The following is a 16,529-nucleotide window of genomic DNA, read 5'->3' as shown; positions in this document are numbered from 1 at the left end:
AAGAACAAAAAAACCCCATAAAACCAAATTAAAAGCCAAATATTCGAAGCTGTGTGTCAATTAAAATTTTCTTAAAATCATCCCTACCTAAAATCCTCCCTAGGTCAGGCCCGCTTGCTGGAAAAGCCATGTCTTGAGGGCGCGGCGGAAAGTAAGGAGATCCGGAATCATCCGGATCTCGGGGGGTAGTTCGTTCCAGGAGTCCTAAAATCCAAAGCCCCTCCATCCTGCTAGGCTTGAGTTGAAATCTGTTTTCCCCGTCCGGAATGCCCCCATTCCATTCCATAACCTCCAGGCACTGACAAAAGCATTATTTATTGGCCTGGAGCAGAGATATATTGCTAAATATTGTCAGTTTATTGATGACAGCTCACTCTGTGCCATAGAGTGACCTCACCCAAAAGCTTCATATAGATATTAAATGGATATAGGTAGAGTGTTGAGTTCTTAAGGCACTCCCAGTCAAGAAGATTTGTAAGGCAGACCCCTCCCCCTTTCCCATCTCCCATAACACTAACTGGAACTGATCTCAGTGGAAAGAGGAGAATCAGCATAATACTATGTCCCCAGCATCTAACTGTTAAAGCCAGTACAGAAGAATGCAGAAGGCTTCTGAGAGGATAAAGAGAGCAAGAATGGATGCACTTCCCCATCCCATTCCTTCCTAAAGCAGGGAGCAGCCATAGGATACTCCAAGGTCAAAAAGTAATCTGACCATGTAGATTTAAAGTAATGGAAATCTTCCCCCAACTTCAGATCCTGTTGCCATTGCTCCAAGAGAAAATCAGAACCAGAGTATGACCACTGATGTATATTAAGCCATCAGTTACTTGGATCAGGTCTGGAAATCTCAGATGGGCACACCTCCAAGATGGGAAGTCCTCCCTCAACACTCATCTCTATCATCTGTGATCTTACTTGAACATTACCATAGTTTAATTTCTATCATCTTTTTCTCTATATTTCCTCTACTGTTTTGTTTCTACTAATTGTAAGAACCCTAACTGTACAAAAGTGTAGAAAATTATCAGTGAAGTAAAATATTTATAACTTTTAAATTAGCTTAATTGAAATTTGCTAATTCAATATAATGAGTACCATCTTGAAATACTGTTATTTTGATAAATATTTAGCTTTTATCATTACTAAGTACAGTATTACATCAATATTAAAAAGCATGTTGATGTATTTACAAATCAGAATAAGTATTATATAACTATACATCTTATTCTGATAGCTAAAAATTTTTCACAGGTTCCGAAAGTGCTTCACCAGTTCAGTCTGCTCTTGGATCACGGTCCCAGACTCCATCACCTGCTACTTTGAGTGCAGATCACAATGAACAAAAGGACCTGCAATTGGATGAGAAGCTCCACCACTCTGTTTTACAGACACCGGATGATCTAGGCAATGTCTTGAATAGCAAACTTAAGACTACCTTTTCTTTCATTTCTTATTTAGTACAGCGTATTTTCAAAAAGCTTGTATTTGGGGCCATTTTTTTGAAGTTGTATCAATAACAAAGAGGCTTTATTCTCTTAAATAAAGCAGATCTTTATTTTTCAGTTAATGATTGACTGAAGCTACATAACCCATTCATAAATCTAATTGTGTAAACTCAAGATAGTTTACAACAGTAGAATTATCTTTCTATCACGAACTGTCATGTAAAAATGTGTTTTTTCTTATATTAATTGTCCCACTTCTCCAGCTTTCCTCCAGATTAGTGTGGCTAATAAATTGTCTATTCTATGTTTGCTAATTTTAGCTGGAATAGACAGCAGTGTGTGGCCCTAAGAAAGCCTAATGTAAGAAGTTACTATGATTCTAGGTAGTTCTTGGTGGATATAGCCTATAGTTTTACATTTGGGCATTTTCCAGCTATGCTGCTGCAAAATATAGAAGCCAGTAGTTGCAGTGGGCATTAATGTAACATTATACCATGGTTCAGGATATAATGCATACAATATGATTTTTGCACCAGATGCATGCCATCATATACAAAACAGGTTTATATAATATTATGACAAAAGAGGAAGCATGATCCAATGCATACGCCTTGGCTTCAGTGTTAACTAGAAGTTTATTTTCTAGATAAATGCAACACATTTATTGTAAAAAGATGGACTACATTTCAGGTGTGCCCATAAATGCAGTGCCTTCATTTTTCTGAATTTGTTCTAAGGCTAGTGTTCCATAGAATTCTCAGTTTGCTTTTTAAACTCCCTCTACTTCAAAACTGTTTTTGGAGGTAAGAAGAGAGGTTACACTGGGAAAATATTTGGGAAGAGAATGCCAAGGGGGGAAAAAAGTAGTGTTCCTTTATTTTTTTGTGTTAGGTTAAGCATTTCTCCAATCTAATCTAACAAATACTTGTACAAATTAAGTTTCATAGCATATTTCTTTGCTTTGACTCTCTTCACAAAAAAGAACAGATGCCTGATAATGTGTTTTTTTCTTCCTACAGAAACCAGTGATTTTCCATCTGAATGTTGCAGTGTGATGGCAGGAGGAACCCTGACTGGCTGGCATGCAGATGTAGCTACTGTAATGTGGAGACGGATGCTAGGAATTTTAGGAGATGTCAATTGCATAATGGACCCTGAAATACATGCTCAGGTTTTTGATTACCTTTGTGAACTGTGGCAAAATCTTGCTAAGGTACGGAGAGAATTTCAAACTGAAAATACTTTAAAAGAATTATTTCAACAATATCTTACTCATATAAGTGTTTGTTACACTTTGTAATATTTTCAGATTAGAGATAATCTTGGAATTTCAATTGATAATATGATATCACCATCTCCACCAGTCTTAATTCCTCCATTGAGAATACTTACTCCATGGCTTTTTAAGGTAATTTTAATTATCATTTGATTTTTGATTTTTTTTTTAAAAAAAACGATGTGATAGAACTGTGTTAATATTTTGGCTTTCCTTTTTAATATTAGGCAACCATGTTGAGTGACAAGTACAAACAAGGCAAATTGCATGCTTATAAGCTCATTTGTAATACAATGAAACGAAGACAAGATGTTTCTCCAAACAGGGACTTTTTAACTCATTTTTACAATATAATGCATTGTGGACTGCTTCACGTTGATCAGGTAAGGGTTTCTACCTCACCTTACCTTCCTAACAAAATATCTAATTTCCTCTTTTGCGGAGTTTACAGGCAGTCATTATCTCTGTAATTAAGGCCTCCATAAAAAGCCTTTTTGTAACATCCAAATACTACTCAGCTCCTGCTGCTGAAAATATATTCTACTTCTCTTCCAACTCATTTTTGCAGGTTTATGTTTCAGGGGAAAGCTCAGAAAAAATGGGCATTTTTTTTCCAGGATGTTTCCTTGTCATTGTCTAAATTATTTAGGAATCACCAAAAACGTTTTAACAAATCCTAGATTTGTTTGAGAACACATTTTGAAAAAAAATAGTTTAGATTAGTTTTCTTGACACTGGACAAGCTGAGGACATTGTCTGCTATTACACAGACTTAAACTTGAACATCAGGGCTTTCCCTTGTTCTTCCTGCTCAATACATCTGTTTGCATGTGCCAAATGTACTCCATGGTGCTCTCCCAATGTTCTGAAAAGCTCTCCAGTTCTTCAGAGAAATGGAAATGAGAAGAGAAATCTGTTATATTGGTGGATGCCATCCAGTTACCAGACAAAAAAGTTGAAGTGGTGCATCTTTGTTTTAGGTGCGCTATTTTGAATTGTGGATGTGATTTCTATACCAGAAAAAGAAGCTTGTGTATAAAACTAGATGACAGAGAGAAAGATACTGGACATGTATTCTCATTGATATTTCATTGTCTATATTAAAGAGTTTTTAAAAACCCCAAAAAATATGTAATTGTTTGAGTCACATCTACAGTGTAAAACAGTATGGCTATAAACAACGTTTGTCTGAAGGAACTGCTTTATAGTTCTACAAGTGTTCTAGGCCAGGGGTTCCCAAACCCCCGGTCCATGGACCAGTACTGGGCCGCGGCATGCCAGCAACTGGGCCGCACAAACAAGCAAAGTCCCATCTGCGAGATGCAGGCAGCACACAAAACCACGCACTCTCCAGCCCGCAAAAAAACCTTTCTCCACAGAACCAGTCCCTGGTGCCCCAAAGGCTGGGGACCTCTGGTCTAGGCAATCTACTCAGAATTTGACTGACAAATAATTTAGTTGCAAGTTTTTATCTCATACATACTCTTTCTATTTCTTGCTAAACAATCTAATTACCATTTTATAACAGTTCTGGTAAAGCAGCATTTTCAGCATAATTGCCAAGAATTTATCATACTGATGAATAAGTTGCCTTCCCAGAAATCTAAGGGTCATTAGCAAAAACGAAACACTGGTTCCTGTAATATTATTCAGACTAAATCTTGTTTTAGAGAGTTATTAGAGACTTTATATTTTGAAAATAAATTGTGCTTTTATATATTTTATATAACATGATATTACATCCCTATTCCTAAGTAAACATCATTTGTAGGAAAAGTTCTAGATTTATTTTTGCTATATATGGTTGGAAAAATGTTACCTTGTTCTTAAAATATATCCAGCTTAATGAAAATGATTTCATGAACAAAAAATGTAAATTCCAATTTGAATCTCCTATTTTTTTTTCTTATTTAGTGAATTATATATTTTGAAAGAATATTTTAATGGGACACCATAATTCTATCTAAGATAAAATGTGCTTGCTTGTTGGAGAACCATACATAGATTTGTCTAAATTTTAACTTTATCTATTAAAGAGATGGAAAAGTAAACAAATTCTTAGTGACTAAAATCAAGGCAGAGCAAGATTTTGGTATCCTAAATCATATACAGCAGCATAAGTTGAAAAGCATGAGTAAAGGAGACATTAGTTAAGGCTGTAAGTTCCATACCACTCAGTGCCAACTATACTTTTCAGCTGTTTTTTGCTGGTTTCCAACATTTTTGCTTGATATGGAAGAATGAGTTTGCACTTAGGACCACGCTTTTGCTTAATGACCACAGATTCATCTAATAAACACCGCAAAAAATGTTATAAAATCAGGTCTGGCCTCAATGTCATACTTACGATTATAATGACTTACAACCAGAAATCCAGTCCCAATTGTGGTTCTAAGCCAAAAATAACCTTTATGTTGTCAGACTGGCAGAACTTGGATTTGAGAGTGTACTTAAGTTGTCCTAAGCTTTCTGCTCCTATCTTTCTCTATCCTCTAGGTTGTTTTGTAGACTTTTTCAATTTCAGTTAATTCACCCAAATCTGATAATTGCGATTTTTTTGAAAACAAGACAAAACGTTATGAACTGATTGAATGAACCAATAATTAAAATTGATCATAATTTGGATGACACACAGATAGTCCCCAATTAATTATTTCTTCATTTAGCGACTGTTCACAGTTACAACAATGATAAAGTAACTTTGTGACCAGTGCTCACATTTACAACTTTTGCAGGTCTGTAAAGCAACGAAAGCTGAAATAAGACCATGAGTGCTGTCACAGTTTCACTTAGCAATTGCTTCACTTAACAACCAGGTTACCAGTCCCAATTGTGGTCACTAAATTAAGACTATTTATATTAAAGTATAGTTAATATGAAACATTTTTTTAAAAACTAGGTTCGTTCCATTCTGATACTTCCCTGTATTTTATATTTAGCACATTATCTACAGTTTCCTTGATAGACAATCTGAATCTTGTGTTTCTTTTCCTTCAAGGACATTGTTAATACAATCATAAAGCACTGTTCTCCACAGTTTTTTTCCCTTGGTTTGCCTGGTGCTACCATGCTGATAATGGATTTCATTGTAGCTGCTGGCAGAGTAGCAGCATCATCTTTTCTCAATGTAAGTTGATTCTTTTTCAATGGTTGCTATTTAATATTAATTTTTCTATAAGAATAAAAGTTATTGTAAATTGCGAAGTTTATTAGTTACAATTCTTCATAGCAAGAAGCTTGTTACACTATCAGCAACCTAGTATATTATGTACAAAGTAATTACATAATCCTTTTATTATAATTCAATATATAAAGCTGATTATGCCTTCCGCAATAAAGTTGCTGAACTGTTTTACAAGTTAGGCTGCCTTTTAATTTAAACTGGCAAACAGTTTTTTACAAAACGATATTTTCTAAAATGATAGCAGGGAGCATTCAGTATAAGGTATCCAACGCGAGAGACAGCAGATGGATAGCTTAAGAATACAAAATAAGAAAGCAGAAGAGACTAAGGGAAGCAAAATAATGAAATTAATATAAAAAATAAATGCTTTTATTTAGTTTTGTTTGTGATTAAATACTAATTTAAATGTTACTAATATTTCATATTGTTATTTGTTACTCAGGCTCCAAGAGTAGAAGCACAAGTTCTGTTAGGCTCTCTGGTGTGTTTTCCCAATTTATATTGTGAATTACCAGCATTACACCCAAACACTCCTGATATTGTTGTGTCTCAGTTTACAGAAGTAAAGGTAGGTTTTGAAATCTGTGTGTTATTTTTATATCTTCTGCAGTATAAATTATTTTTTGTGGCCATGTAGCTACCTAAATGTGACAGAACAACATATGAAGAATGCTGCTGGAATACAGGCTCATTGTATAACATTTTATGGTATATGGCGCCAGCTGGATGCATTTGCAAGTTCTTAAACCAGGATTGGATAGTACCCTTCCACTGTCACTTCACAGTGGCCAGTATTTAAAGCGTATTCTTTTGATTCAAAGACTTAGCATTAGTAACCGTGATTGCCTAATTCTCTGTAAAGCTATCCAGCCCCTTTAAAAACATCTACATTACTTGTCATTACCAATATAGCAGGCCGAACTGCTGGCAGCAAAATCCACAGTTTAAAATATCCATTGAGAGACAAAGTACTTCCTTCTACCCATCCTCCCTGCATAGTTTTGATTGTGTTTTGGTAGGGGTTTTTATATGGGGTATTTTAGAGCAGGCTTTTTATTTAATATTTATTGTGATTTCTATTATCGCCTGTTCACCGCCCTGAGTCCCGTAAGGCAGATAGGGTGGTATATAAATTTAAATAATAAATAAAAATAAAAAAATATAGTTTCAGTAGATGATCTTAAGTTGTAATATTGTATGAGAGAGAAATAAATCCCATTATGGGTTATGTATGCCATACATCGGTTATATCTGTCCAAAACTACCTTTGTTTCAAGCTCAAAAGCCCCAATTTCAGTGTTCTCTCCACATAGCAGAGTAAGTCGAGGTCTGATTTATTAGACTGATTCCACTTTTTTTTTTGTTCCTTGAAATGTCCCCTGCATATATACGTATATACATGACTGCATAGGTACCCGATGTGTTTCAGGACAGGAACAGGATTTTAACATCCTTTAATTCTGGGCCTTAGGTGGGCAGAGCCAAACATCCTGCTTTCTAATTTTCCTAGAACTGGAATAAAGAAGGGAGTCCTGGGCAGAGAAGCTTAGACTTTATCTCCTGGAAATAAAGCCTTTTCAAGTTCATCTTCTGATGGCGGCCTACCATCATTTTATTTTTATTGATCTACACAGATTATGCCACAGATTTTGCAAATTTCTGCCATTTGGGAAATGTTCGTTTAACGTTTAAAGTCCTGTGCAACTAAGAAAAAAAGATAATTATGCAGATGCATAATTTGTCAGAATTATGGACTAACGTGGACCAAGCAATTTCCAGGAATAAAATTGTTAAATTTAAAGAGGAAAATAGAAAGAATAGGCATTTTTTCTTAATTGTGCTGTTCACTAAAGTTCCCAAACAATACAGTCAAATCCCTCATGTTTCTTTCAGCTTCTCATTCAGGTCACTTCTCCAGGAAAAAAAAAAAAAGGAAACTAATTGAAATTCCTTAAAAGAGGTGTCTAGGGCAGGGATTCCCAAACTCTTTGGCCCATGTGCACATTTTGAATTTGTGTAGATGTGGATACTCTTTTAAAATGAATGCCATGAGGAGCATGGTCAGTCATAACGCATTCATATATCAGAAAGTATCATTATTAAGATTGTTTCTCATCATTTCTAGTTTCTTAACTTGCCCTCCACCACTTTAGTGTGCCTTTTACTTTTTTAAAACATAAATAAGAATACTTCCACTATAGCCACTATATGACCAAGAGGCATTTTTGGAGATTATAATGACTGAGGTGGACTTTTTCTTTCCATCATATTAGCTTTCCATTTTCTTAATTAAAAATATTTTTAAAAAGACAGGTAACTTAAACTCTGGTAGGCACCAAGGAACAAGTTCTAAGAAATATCATGGAAATTATTAGCTAGCAAAATATACAGGTCCCCTCCCCCTTCCCTCTATTAGTTTGGTACGGTTATGAAAAAGAGTTTGGAAATGGAGTAATATATCTGAATGTTAAGCTGTGGATAGTGATGGTTTATTAAAAGAAACCAGTTTTATCATATTCATGTATCAAGTTTCTGCTGTCGGTAAATCAAAATTAAGATTAATAAAAAAAATAGTTAGTATTTCTGATCTCGGGCTATTTATATGACAATATTAAGTAGCTTATTATGTTAAAATTATTTAAATAAAATTAAATACAAATTCAAATTATTATGGTAATTTCTCCCATGTAAGCAGGAAATTGAAGCCTTTACTCTCTTCCTCTTTCTCACTACTAGAGCAGGGCTTTTCAACCAATGGTACGGGTACCACCTGTGGTACATTGGCACCTGGCAAGTGGTATGCGACCATCCTAGAAAAGTGGTAGCAGGGGAGGGGAATAAGCTGAACCGGTGGCAACACCGCACAAGCCTGAGCGAGAGACGGCTGGAGCTGCAGGGCTGTCAGGCTTCAGTGGAAGCGCCAGGATCAGTGACAGGCTCCAGCTGGAGCTCAGCGCTGATCCTGGTGCTTCTGCTGAGCCCAGAAGAAGCACCGATCAGCTGGAATGTTGCAGCATCTCCAGGGTCTTGTGCTTTACATTCAGATGCTTGGCAACTGATTCATATTTATGACAGTCACAGTGTCCCGAGTCATGTGAAGTGATCAAAACCTGCTGCAACCACCCAGCAGATGGGGGGAATAAAAACCAAACACCCCCCCACCCCATCCCTGCTTCCAATCCTCAACAGAAATGCTTACAACAATTAAAATCTCGGACAGGAGGAAGAGAGCCGCTGGGCGGGCAGGCAGGTGTCTTGCTCGGCTGTGGCTTGGGTGGCACTTTTTTCAGTGCCATTGTAACTTCGAACAGTCTCAGAGCTACTGGTGATACCTGCTGAATTGATATAGACTTTGGTGTATTTGAATTACTTAAATGTATAATTTTTTTATTAATGTGGAGGAGATGGATTGTTTATAAATAGAGTTTGTGGAGTTAGAGATATTAATATTTGTTTACCTATATTTGAATATTAGCCTNGGATTTGGTTTGGGAAGTCCGGGGGGGTGGGATATATTATAATATTGTGTAATACTTGTGATGTTTTTTTTCTTTTTTGGAAAACAATAAAAATTTTATATTGAAAGAACAGTCACTAAGGGAACTGTTGTAGGTCGAGGACTACCTGTATTTTATCACTTTTTTCCTTTTTGGGGGGGGATCATCAAGTTTTTGACACCTTGCTAGGCGACTGGTGGTACTCGGATGTTGCCATAGCCTAAAAGTGGTACAATGGGTGAAAAGGTTGAAAAGCCCTGTACTAGAGAATATTAAGCTTAACTCATTCCAGAACACTTTAAACAAAAATATTTTAAAATTAGTTTTAAAGAGGAAAGGTATTGGCTGGGAGGGCCTCATTATATGAAGAAATAAGTAAACAGTGAAAGTGTGTATGGAGATTCTCAATCATCCAGGTCATGGTTGTCCCAAAGGTGCTTTTCAAAAGGCAACTGGACTTTCTTAGTTTTTTCTTGAAAAGGTTTCACTTCTCATCAAGACAGAAGCCTCAACATTGAAGTATACAGAAAGCCAACACACAGAGATCGGAATTTACGTTTTAATTCTCACTATCCCCAGAGTACAAAATGGGAGTGATCAGAACTCTGTATACCACCAGCTTTGCCTACCAGCAAAGAGAAAAAAGAAAAAGAACTAAAACACATCAAGGAAGCCCTCAGAACTTGTGGCTATCACAACTGGGCCTTCATCAAATGCAGGGAAAAAAAATCCAGTGTGAATTCCTCCCTAACAGACAAAGAAGAGAGCAACAGACAAAATAACGTTGTCATTCAGTGTGTTGCAGGAATATCTAAAAAACATAGGATTTTCTACCAACACAACATGCAATATTTAAATCCAAAAATACACTAAGGCAGAAGCTTGTCCACCCCAAGGATAAAACACCCAGACATAAACTGGGCAATGTGAAATATGCAGTACAATGTTGTGAGATGTGTGCACATCTATGCATCGGAGAAACAAAACAACCACTTCACAAATGCATGACACAACACAGGACAAACCCGTCAGGACAAGATTCAGCAGCCCATCCGAATTTGGAAGACAAACGTCACTCTTTCGAAGACCGCAAAGTCCACATTCTGGACAGAGAAGACTATTGGTTTGAAAGAGGGGTAAAAGAAATCATCTATGTTAAAATTGAGCAGCCCTCTCTCAACGGAGGGGGAGGATATTATACCACCTATCTCCTGTCTACAACACAGTCCTTTCAGCAGTCCCAAGAAGGTTCCACATCCATTTGCGCTCTGATTCAGGTGACTGCGGGTATGGATAACCTCCCAATGTAGCCTCAATGATTCTTAGAGAGCTAATGACTGACCTTCAGAGTGCTAATGACCTGATGACTGCAAGGAATATAAATCCTTCCATTCCCCACCATTCAGCCAGGAGTAAAGAAGCTTCTTGGATAAGAAGCAAAATGTTTTCAAGGGGAAAAAAACTAAAAGGTCCAATTGGGATACAGAGTGGAAGGTAGATGACCCAAATTATCAGCATACATATGCAGCTGAAAGACTTAAAAGTATAAATCAATTTTCCATTTTTGAGATGTGTAAATTACTGATTTTTTTTTTATATTACATTAAGCTGTTTAGAGATAACTTATCTTGAATCTTCTTACTTTAGGAACTGGTTATCAAAACAATATTAAGCTCTGCAAAAGAGGAGCCATCGGGACCTGCAAGGTATGGATAAACAAGGAATGTTCCAAAGCATTTTGTGAATTGGTTAATTCAGGTATTTGGTTAAATTTTTAAATAATATATTATGATTTTTTTTTACCATTTCTTAGTAGCAAAAATACATAGTGTTAAAAGTTGTAGCAGAATATTTAGTGAAGAAAATACTAATATACAGTGAATATATGTTGGCATTTGCTTCACTAAATAGTCTGCCACAATGTTTTAATTTTTAAAAAATGTATCCAAAACTAGCCTTTTACAAATAGTAAGCGCAATGGATTGAAAGTTTCCATAATCAGAACAATTAGTTTCTCCTCCCCAGTTTTAAAGGATCAGTGTAACCATTGAAACAGAACAAATGATAGTTTGGAGTGTTAATGAGAGAACTTGTGACATTAGTTTCCTTCCCCTGATATGTTTATGGAAACTTTCCTTAATCAAAACCTATTTACTTGGAAGGCATGTCAGTGCATAAGATCTAACTCCGTGTAAGAAAACATAAAATAGCACGGCTTTTCACTCCTTGATTTTTATCAGGTACAGTTAGTTTAATATGGCTGTAACTTGTTTTGTAGATGTGTTGCTATTTGTAGCCTCGGCATTTGGATCTGTGAAGAACTACTACATGAAACCCATCATCCTCAGATCAAGGAAGCTCTGAATGTAATCTGTGCTTCGTTGAAAGTAAGTAGGTAATCATTAGAACATGGCAACTAAACTGAGATATGACATTGTTTTTTACTATTTTTATTCTCGTATGGGCAGTTTTTAATCTATTTTAGGCATATATTTCAAATTTGTAGCCTATTGAAGTTTTTTCATACAGCTTACGACTTTTCACAAACTGAATGCTGCCAGAGCCTGTCTGTTCTGTTGCCTTCTCTTTTATGCATGGACAGTGTGTGGCAATATGTGTCCATAACAGCTCAAAAATTTAAGCTTCTGCCAGAACCCAAATCCTACCCGGGGTGGCTCTGCAGATCCTGCTCTCTGCTGCTACCATTCTTCTGCCTTGCTGCTTTTTCTCATACGCAGGCACTGCACCAACAGCTGATAGCTGTATAAGCAGACAGAGGGAACGTTGCTGGTGAGATTATTATTTGTCTGTGCCAGTTGGCACTAATGCAGAAATTAGTGCTAGTTGGCACTAATGCACTAATGAGAATAGGGACAACAGCCCATCAGAGATTACATTCACAGAAATAGAATATTTTACTGTTTTATAACGGGCAACCTGTTTGCTTTTACTAACCATCAGTAATGCTACTTTAATTTAAATTTTAGTTAATCACAAATAATAATGTGTTAATTTAATTGTCTATGGAGATTCTCAGTCATCCAGGTCATGATTGTCCCAAAGGTGTTTTTTTTTTCAAAAGGCAACTGGACTTTCTTTGTCCTTGAAGACGTTTCGCTTCTCATCCAAGAAGCTTCTTCACTTCTAAAGAAAACCAGCCTGAGAACGGAAAAAGTTTCTTGGATGAGAAGCAAAACATCTTCAAGGAAAAACAAAGACATGTTGATTTAATTATTTTATTAATTTTATTAATTAAGAATCAGCGAATGTTAATTTGTTAGGTATGAATGCAGCCCGCTGATCAGCGTGTTTTGTGTTATGTGGCTGTCTACATTTATTTGCGTTTGAAATTCCTGATTCAGTCTAAATAGTGCCTAGCTTTGCATAAATTGTTGTGCTTTGATAAGTTTCAAAAAGTTGAATTTTAAATTAAAAATAGAGTACAATTTTAAAACAGTATATATCGTGAGAAAAAATAATTGAGATATATCCTCTTTGTACAGTTTGGAAACTGAATGTAAAGCTCAAAAACAGTTTGTGGGAAACAATTCTTGAGCATTTATTTGGGACACATATTATTAAAAGAAGGTTGGTTCATTTTCTAGTGAAGAAATATGAATAAGTATAGATACCAGATGCTTTGTGTCTTGTCAGTTTTATTGAAAGACAGTATGTACACTATTAGAAGGAAATGGCAGTTGACAAAAGCAAATTGCAGGCTTATAACAGATAAACAACACTTTCTGAACTCCAACCAAGCTGTTCTGTCAAAGTATAGGGACCATTTATTTCTTCTAGACAGCGTGAAGTCACAACTTTTCTGATTCAACCATATTGAAAGCCTGGGCAAAAGGATCCTAGCCACTCCTCTCAACTGCTGCAGTTAGCAGCTGTGTTACATGCTGCTTCAAAATAACATGTCTTTAAAGTGGCTAGAAAGCCTTAACTATGCAGCAGAAAATATCATTCCAACTATTTTTAAGCAATAGGTGACCCAGAATCGCTGTTGAAATTTGATACTTGAGAAAACATACAGGCCAGATGAATCATTCCGTACTTTTAATTTAATGCAATTTAACCCAAAGGTGCTTTTTTTTTTCAAAAGGCAACTTGATTTTGGGGTTGTTGTTTTTTTCCTTTGAAAATGTTTTGCTTCTCATCTAAGACATTTCTTCAGTTCTAATGGTCTGATGGGGAAATGGAAGGATTGAAATAAATCCTTCCATTTCTCACCAGTTTGAAAAAAGCACCTTTGGGACAACCATGATCTGGATGATTGAGAATCTCCATAGAAAATTGCAATTTGAGTTATGGAAAATTGTAATAGAAAAGTATATGAGAGCCAGTTTGGTATAGTGGTTAAGGCAGGGGTAGGCAACCTTGGCTCTTTTATAACTCGTGGACTTCAACTCCCAGAATTCCTGAGCCAGCATGGCTGACTCAGGAATTCTGGGAGTTGAAGTCCACAAGTCATAAAAGAGCCAAGGTTGCCTACCCCTGATATAGTGGTTAAGGCATCAGACTAGAAACCAGGTGACTGTGAGTTCTAATGCCACTTTGGACACAAAGCATCTGGATGACCTTGGACCAGTTGTTCTCTGTCAGTCCTAGGAAAGAGACAATGGCAACCCTTGCCAAGAAAACTGCAGGGACTTGTCTAGTCAGTTGCCAGGAGTCAAAAACTGACTTGAAGCGCCAAAAAAATAATGTGTTGTTTTTTTTTAATGGACAATTTACCCCATCCAAAGTTAAAGCCTGAGATGTGCAAAATTAAGGACGGGGATTCTTAAATTTATGGCTGAATTTATAAAACAGGTTCCAGAAAAAAATAATTGAAAAAAAATGAATTACATATAGACATTTTATAAATAAATGCTGGTATGCTAGTGATGCGTCATATGCATTTAGCAAACATGTCTTGATCTATTAGGATAAATATATACAATATTTGATAGAATGAAAAAATGAGTTTACACTAGTACTTGAGGGAAAGGATCCCTTGGAGCTCTTTAAACAGAAGTTGAAAATCCATCTAGAATTTTATTGACTCGAGTTCCTGCGTCAAGTAACAGGCTGGATTTAGAAAGCCCCAAAGTCTACCATTTTATGAATCTGAGGGTCACTTTAGAACAGGGGTCTTCAAGCACTGCCTTTGAACTGGTGCATGACCCATTCATGGTCTCACTGGCTACGCTACAGTGCAAAAATAAAAAGCTTGCTTATAACTGGTGTTGCTCAGCTTAAACCTGAGTGATTCTTTTAAAGACAAGTTATAATCCATCTCATGCTTAATATTAAAATATGTAAGTTCCTCAAAAAACTGCAGTGAATATTCAGAGGCTTGATCATCTGGAAAGAGTGTATTATGTAGGAGTGCTTCAATTTTATCTTGTTTGCTAGAATATCTGAAGATAACATGAATTAAAGGAGGAAAGATTGGCTTGTTTAAAAAAAAAAAGAACAGGGGTCTTCAAACTTGGCCCTTTTATGACTTGTGGATGTCAACTCCCAGAATTCCTCAGCCAGGAATTCTGGAAGTTAAAGTCCACAAGTCATAAAAGGGCCAAGTTTGAAGACCCCTGCTTTAGAGTATTCAATTACTTTCAAACCCAAAATGACTTTATTGGGTCCAACCTTAGATACTATATTTGAAAAATATTGAGCTAGTTACATTTGGGAAGCTCCAGCCTAAACTGGAAGTAGTAGCCCTTTTCACTTCACAGCAACCAGCATTTAAGGTATGCTATCAGTGATTCAAAAGATTATAGCCACTCTTTTAAATAATATGAATTGATTGCTGTTACATTAATTAAAATTCACAGTTTCACTGTCTTCCTTGTGAAAAGTATTTCTGTCCATAGGCCCTGAATCTTCCTGTGTTTAGTTTCAGTGGATGACTTCAGGTTTTAGCATTATGGGTGAAAAAAGAAAATATACCGGTATTCTCTTTCCACTTTATTTATACTAGGCATAATTTTATATGGCTTTGGACCTTCATCTGCTTTTATTCCAAGCTAAATAACCTTAGCTGCTATAGTAACATTTCACTCTTTCTAGCTCTGTATAATCCTACCTAGGATTCAGTGGCACACACTATGCCCCGTGATGTCGGACCATGGATTTGAATAAGGATATTATTATAGTTTTAGTACTGTTTATAATTCTATCTCTAATTATTCCAAGCACTAAATTAGCCTTTTTAATAGCAGCTGCAAAATGAGTCGACATTTTCATTGAGCTATCCACTGTGACTCCTAGATCCCTTCCCAGATCTATCACTACCAGCTCAGATTTATTAATGTATAGGCAAAATTTGGGGGTTTGCTTGTTTATTTAGTCAAATTCCATATTTTTTCATTTATTTACATTGCATTTCCAATTTTTAAGTTTATTCCTTTAATTTGCAGAAATCATTGTGGAGGTTTTTTTTTGTCCCTTGTTGATTTTATTATCCTGAACAGTTTGATGAACAGTCAGATCATTTTATATACAAGTTACAAATCACTGGTTCCAACATGGATCCCTGAAGGGCTCAATTTTGCATGTCTCCCCAATATAACAATTATTCATATATTTTTACATTTAACTTCTTATTTTTTAATCAGTTTCAGTGTGCTCTTAACTAATTCTTGAATCAAAGCATTGATGTTATAATACTGAAGTAACTGTCCCCCAACAGGATAATGGACCATTGCATTTTGCTCCAGCTGGAGTTTACAAAGGGTCTTAAAGGGGGAACCACTCCAGTAGAATGAATTACAGCAGGGGTCTTCAAACTTGGCCCTTTTATGACTTGTGGACTTCAACTCCCAGAATTCCTCAGCCAGTATGCCTGGCTGCGGAATTCTGGGAGTTGAAGTCCACAAGTCATAAAAGGGCCAGGTTTGAAGACCTCTGAATTACAGTAATCCAAATTCATGTACTTCCCATTGTAATTATTGCATTGTAAAAACCATTTGTATATATTTACATTTGTTACTATGCATTATAGTAAAGATTGTTTTAGATATTTTGCCATTTATTATTTATTTACATTTGTATGTACACTGAGAGCTTATGCACTAGAGACAAATTCCTTGTTTGTCCAATCATACCTGGGCAATAAAGCTATTCTATTCTATTCT

The 16,529-nt window shown here is 36.1% G+C and overlaps 1 protein-coding gene and 1 non-coding gene across 2 annotated transcripts in view; both read left to right on the top strand.

The window, feature by feature from the left end:
* The window catches only part of RALGAPA1 (Ral GTPase activating protein catalytic alpha subunit 1), a gene marked incomplete at its 3' end in the record, with an annotated part of 67,310 nt that extends 55,518 nt beyond the window's left edge, over positions 1-11,792 (top strand). Inside the window, exons 21-28 of the mRNA XM_015813009.1 lie at positions 1,255-1,407; positions 2,468-2,661; positions 2,758-2,856; positions 2,952-3,107; positions 5,723-5,851; positions 6,351-6,476; positions 11,053-11,111; positions 11,684-11,792. Coding sequence (XP_015668495.1) covers positions 1,255-1,407; positions 2,468-2,661; positions 2,758-2,856; positions 2,952-3,107; positions 5,723-5,851; positions 6,351-6,476; positions 11,053-11,111; positions 11,684-11,792 — 1,025 coding nt within the window. The remainder of the gene's footprint in view (positions 1-1,254; positions 1,408-2,467; positions 2,662-2,757; positions 2,857-2,951; positions 3,108-5,722; positions 5,852-6,350; positions 6,477-11,052; positions 11,112-11,683) is intronic.
* Positions 11,793-14,548: 2,756 nt separating this feature from the next.
* On the top strand, positions 14,549-14,683 carry LOC114922360. Its single transcript, XR_003810392.1, has one exon. It is a non-coding gene; the product is annotated as a small nucleolar RNA SNORA76 (small nucleolar RNA).
* The last annotated feature ends 1,846 nt before the right edge of the window (positions 14,684-16,529 follow it).

Source organism: Protobothrops mucrosquamatus, unplaced genomic scaffold (genome assembly GCF_001527695.2).
Source record: "Protobothrops mucrosquamatus isolate PMUCROS unplaced genomic scaffold, P.Mucros_1.0 scaffold127, whole genome shotgun sequence".
Classification (NCBI taxonomy): Eukaryota; Metazoa; Chordata; class Lepidosauria; order Squamata; family Viperidae; genus Protobothrops; species Protobothrops mucrosquamatus.
The sequence above is the reverse complement of the archived record's forward strand: the minus strand, read 5'-3'. Positions and strand labels throughout refer to the sequence as shown.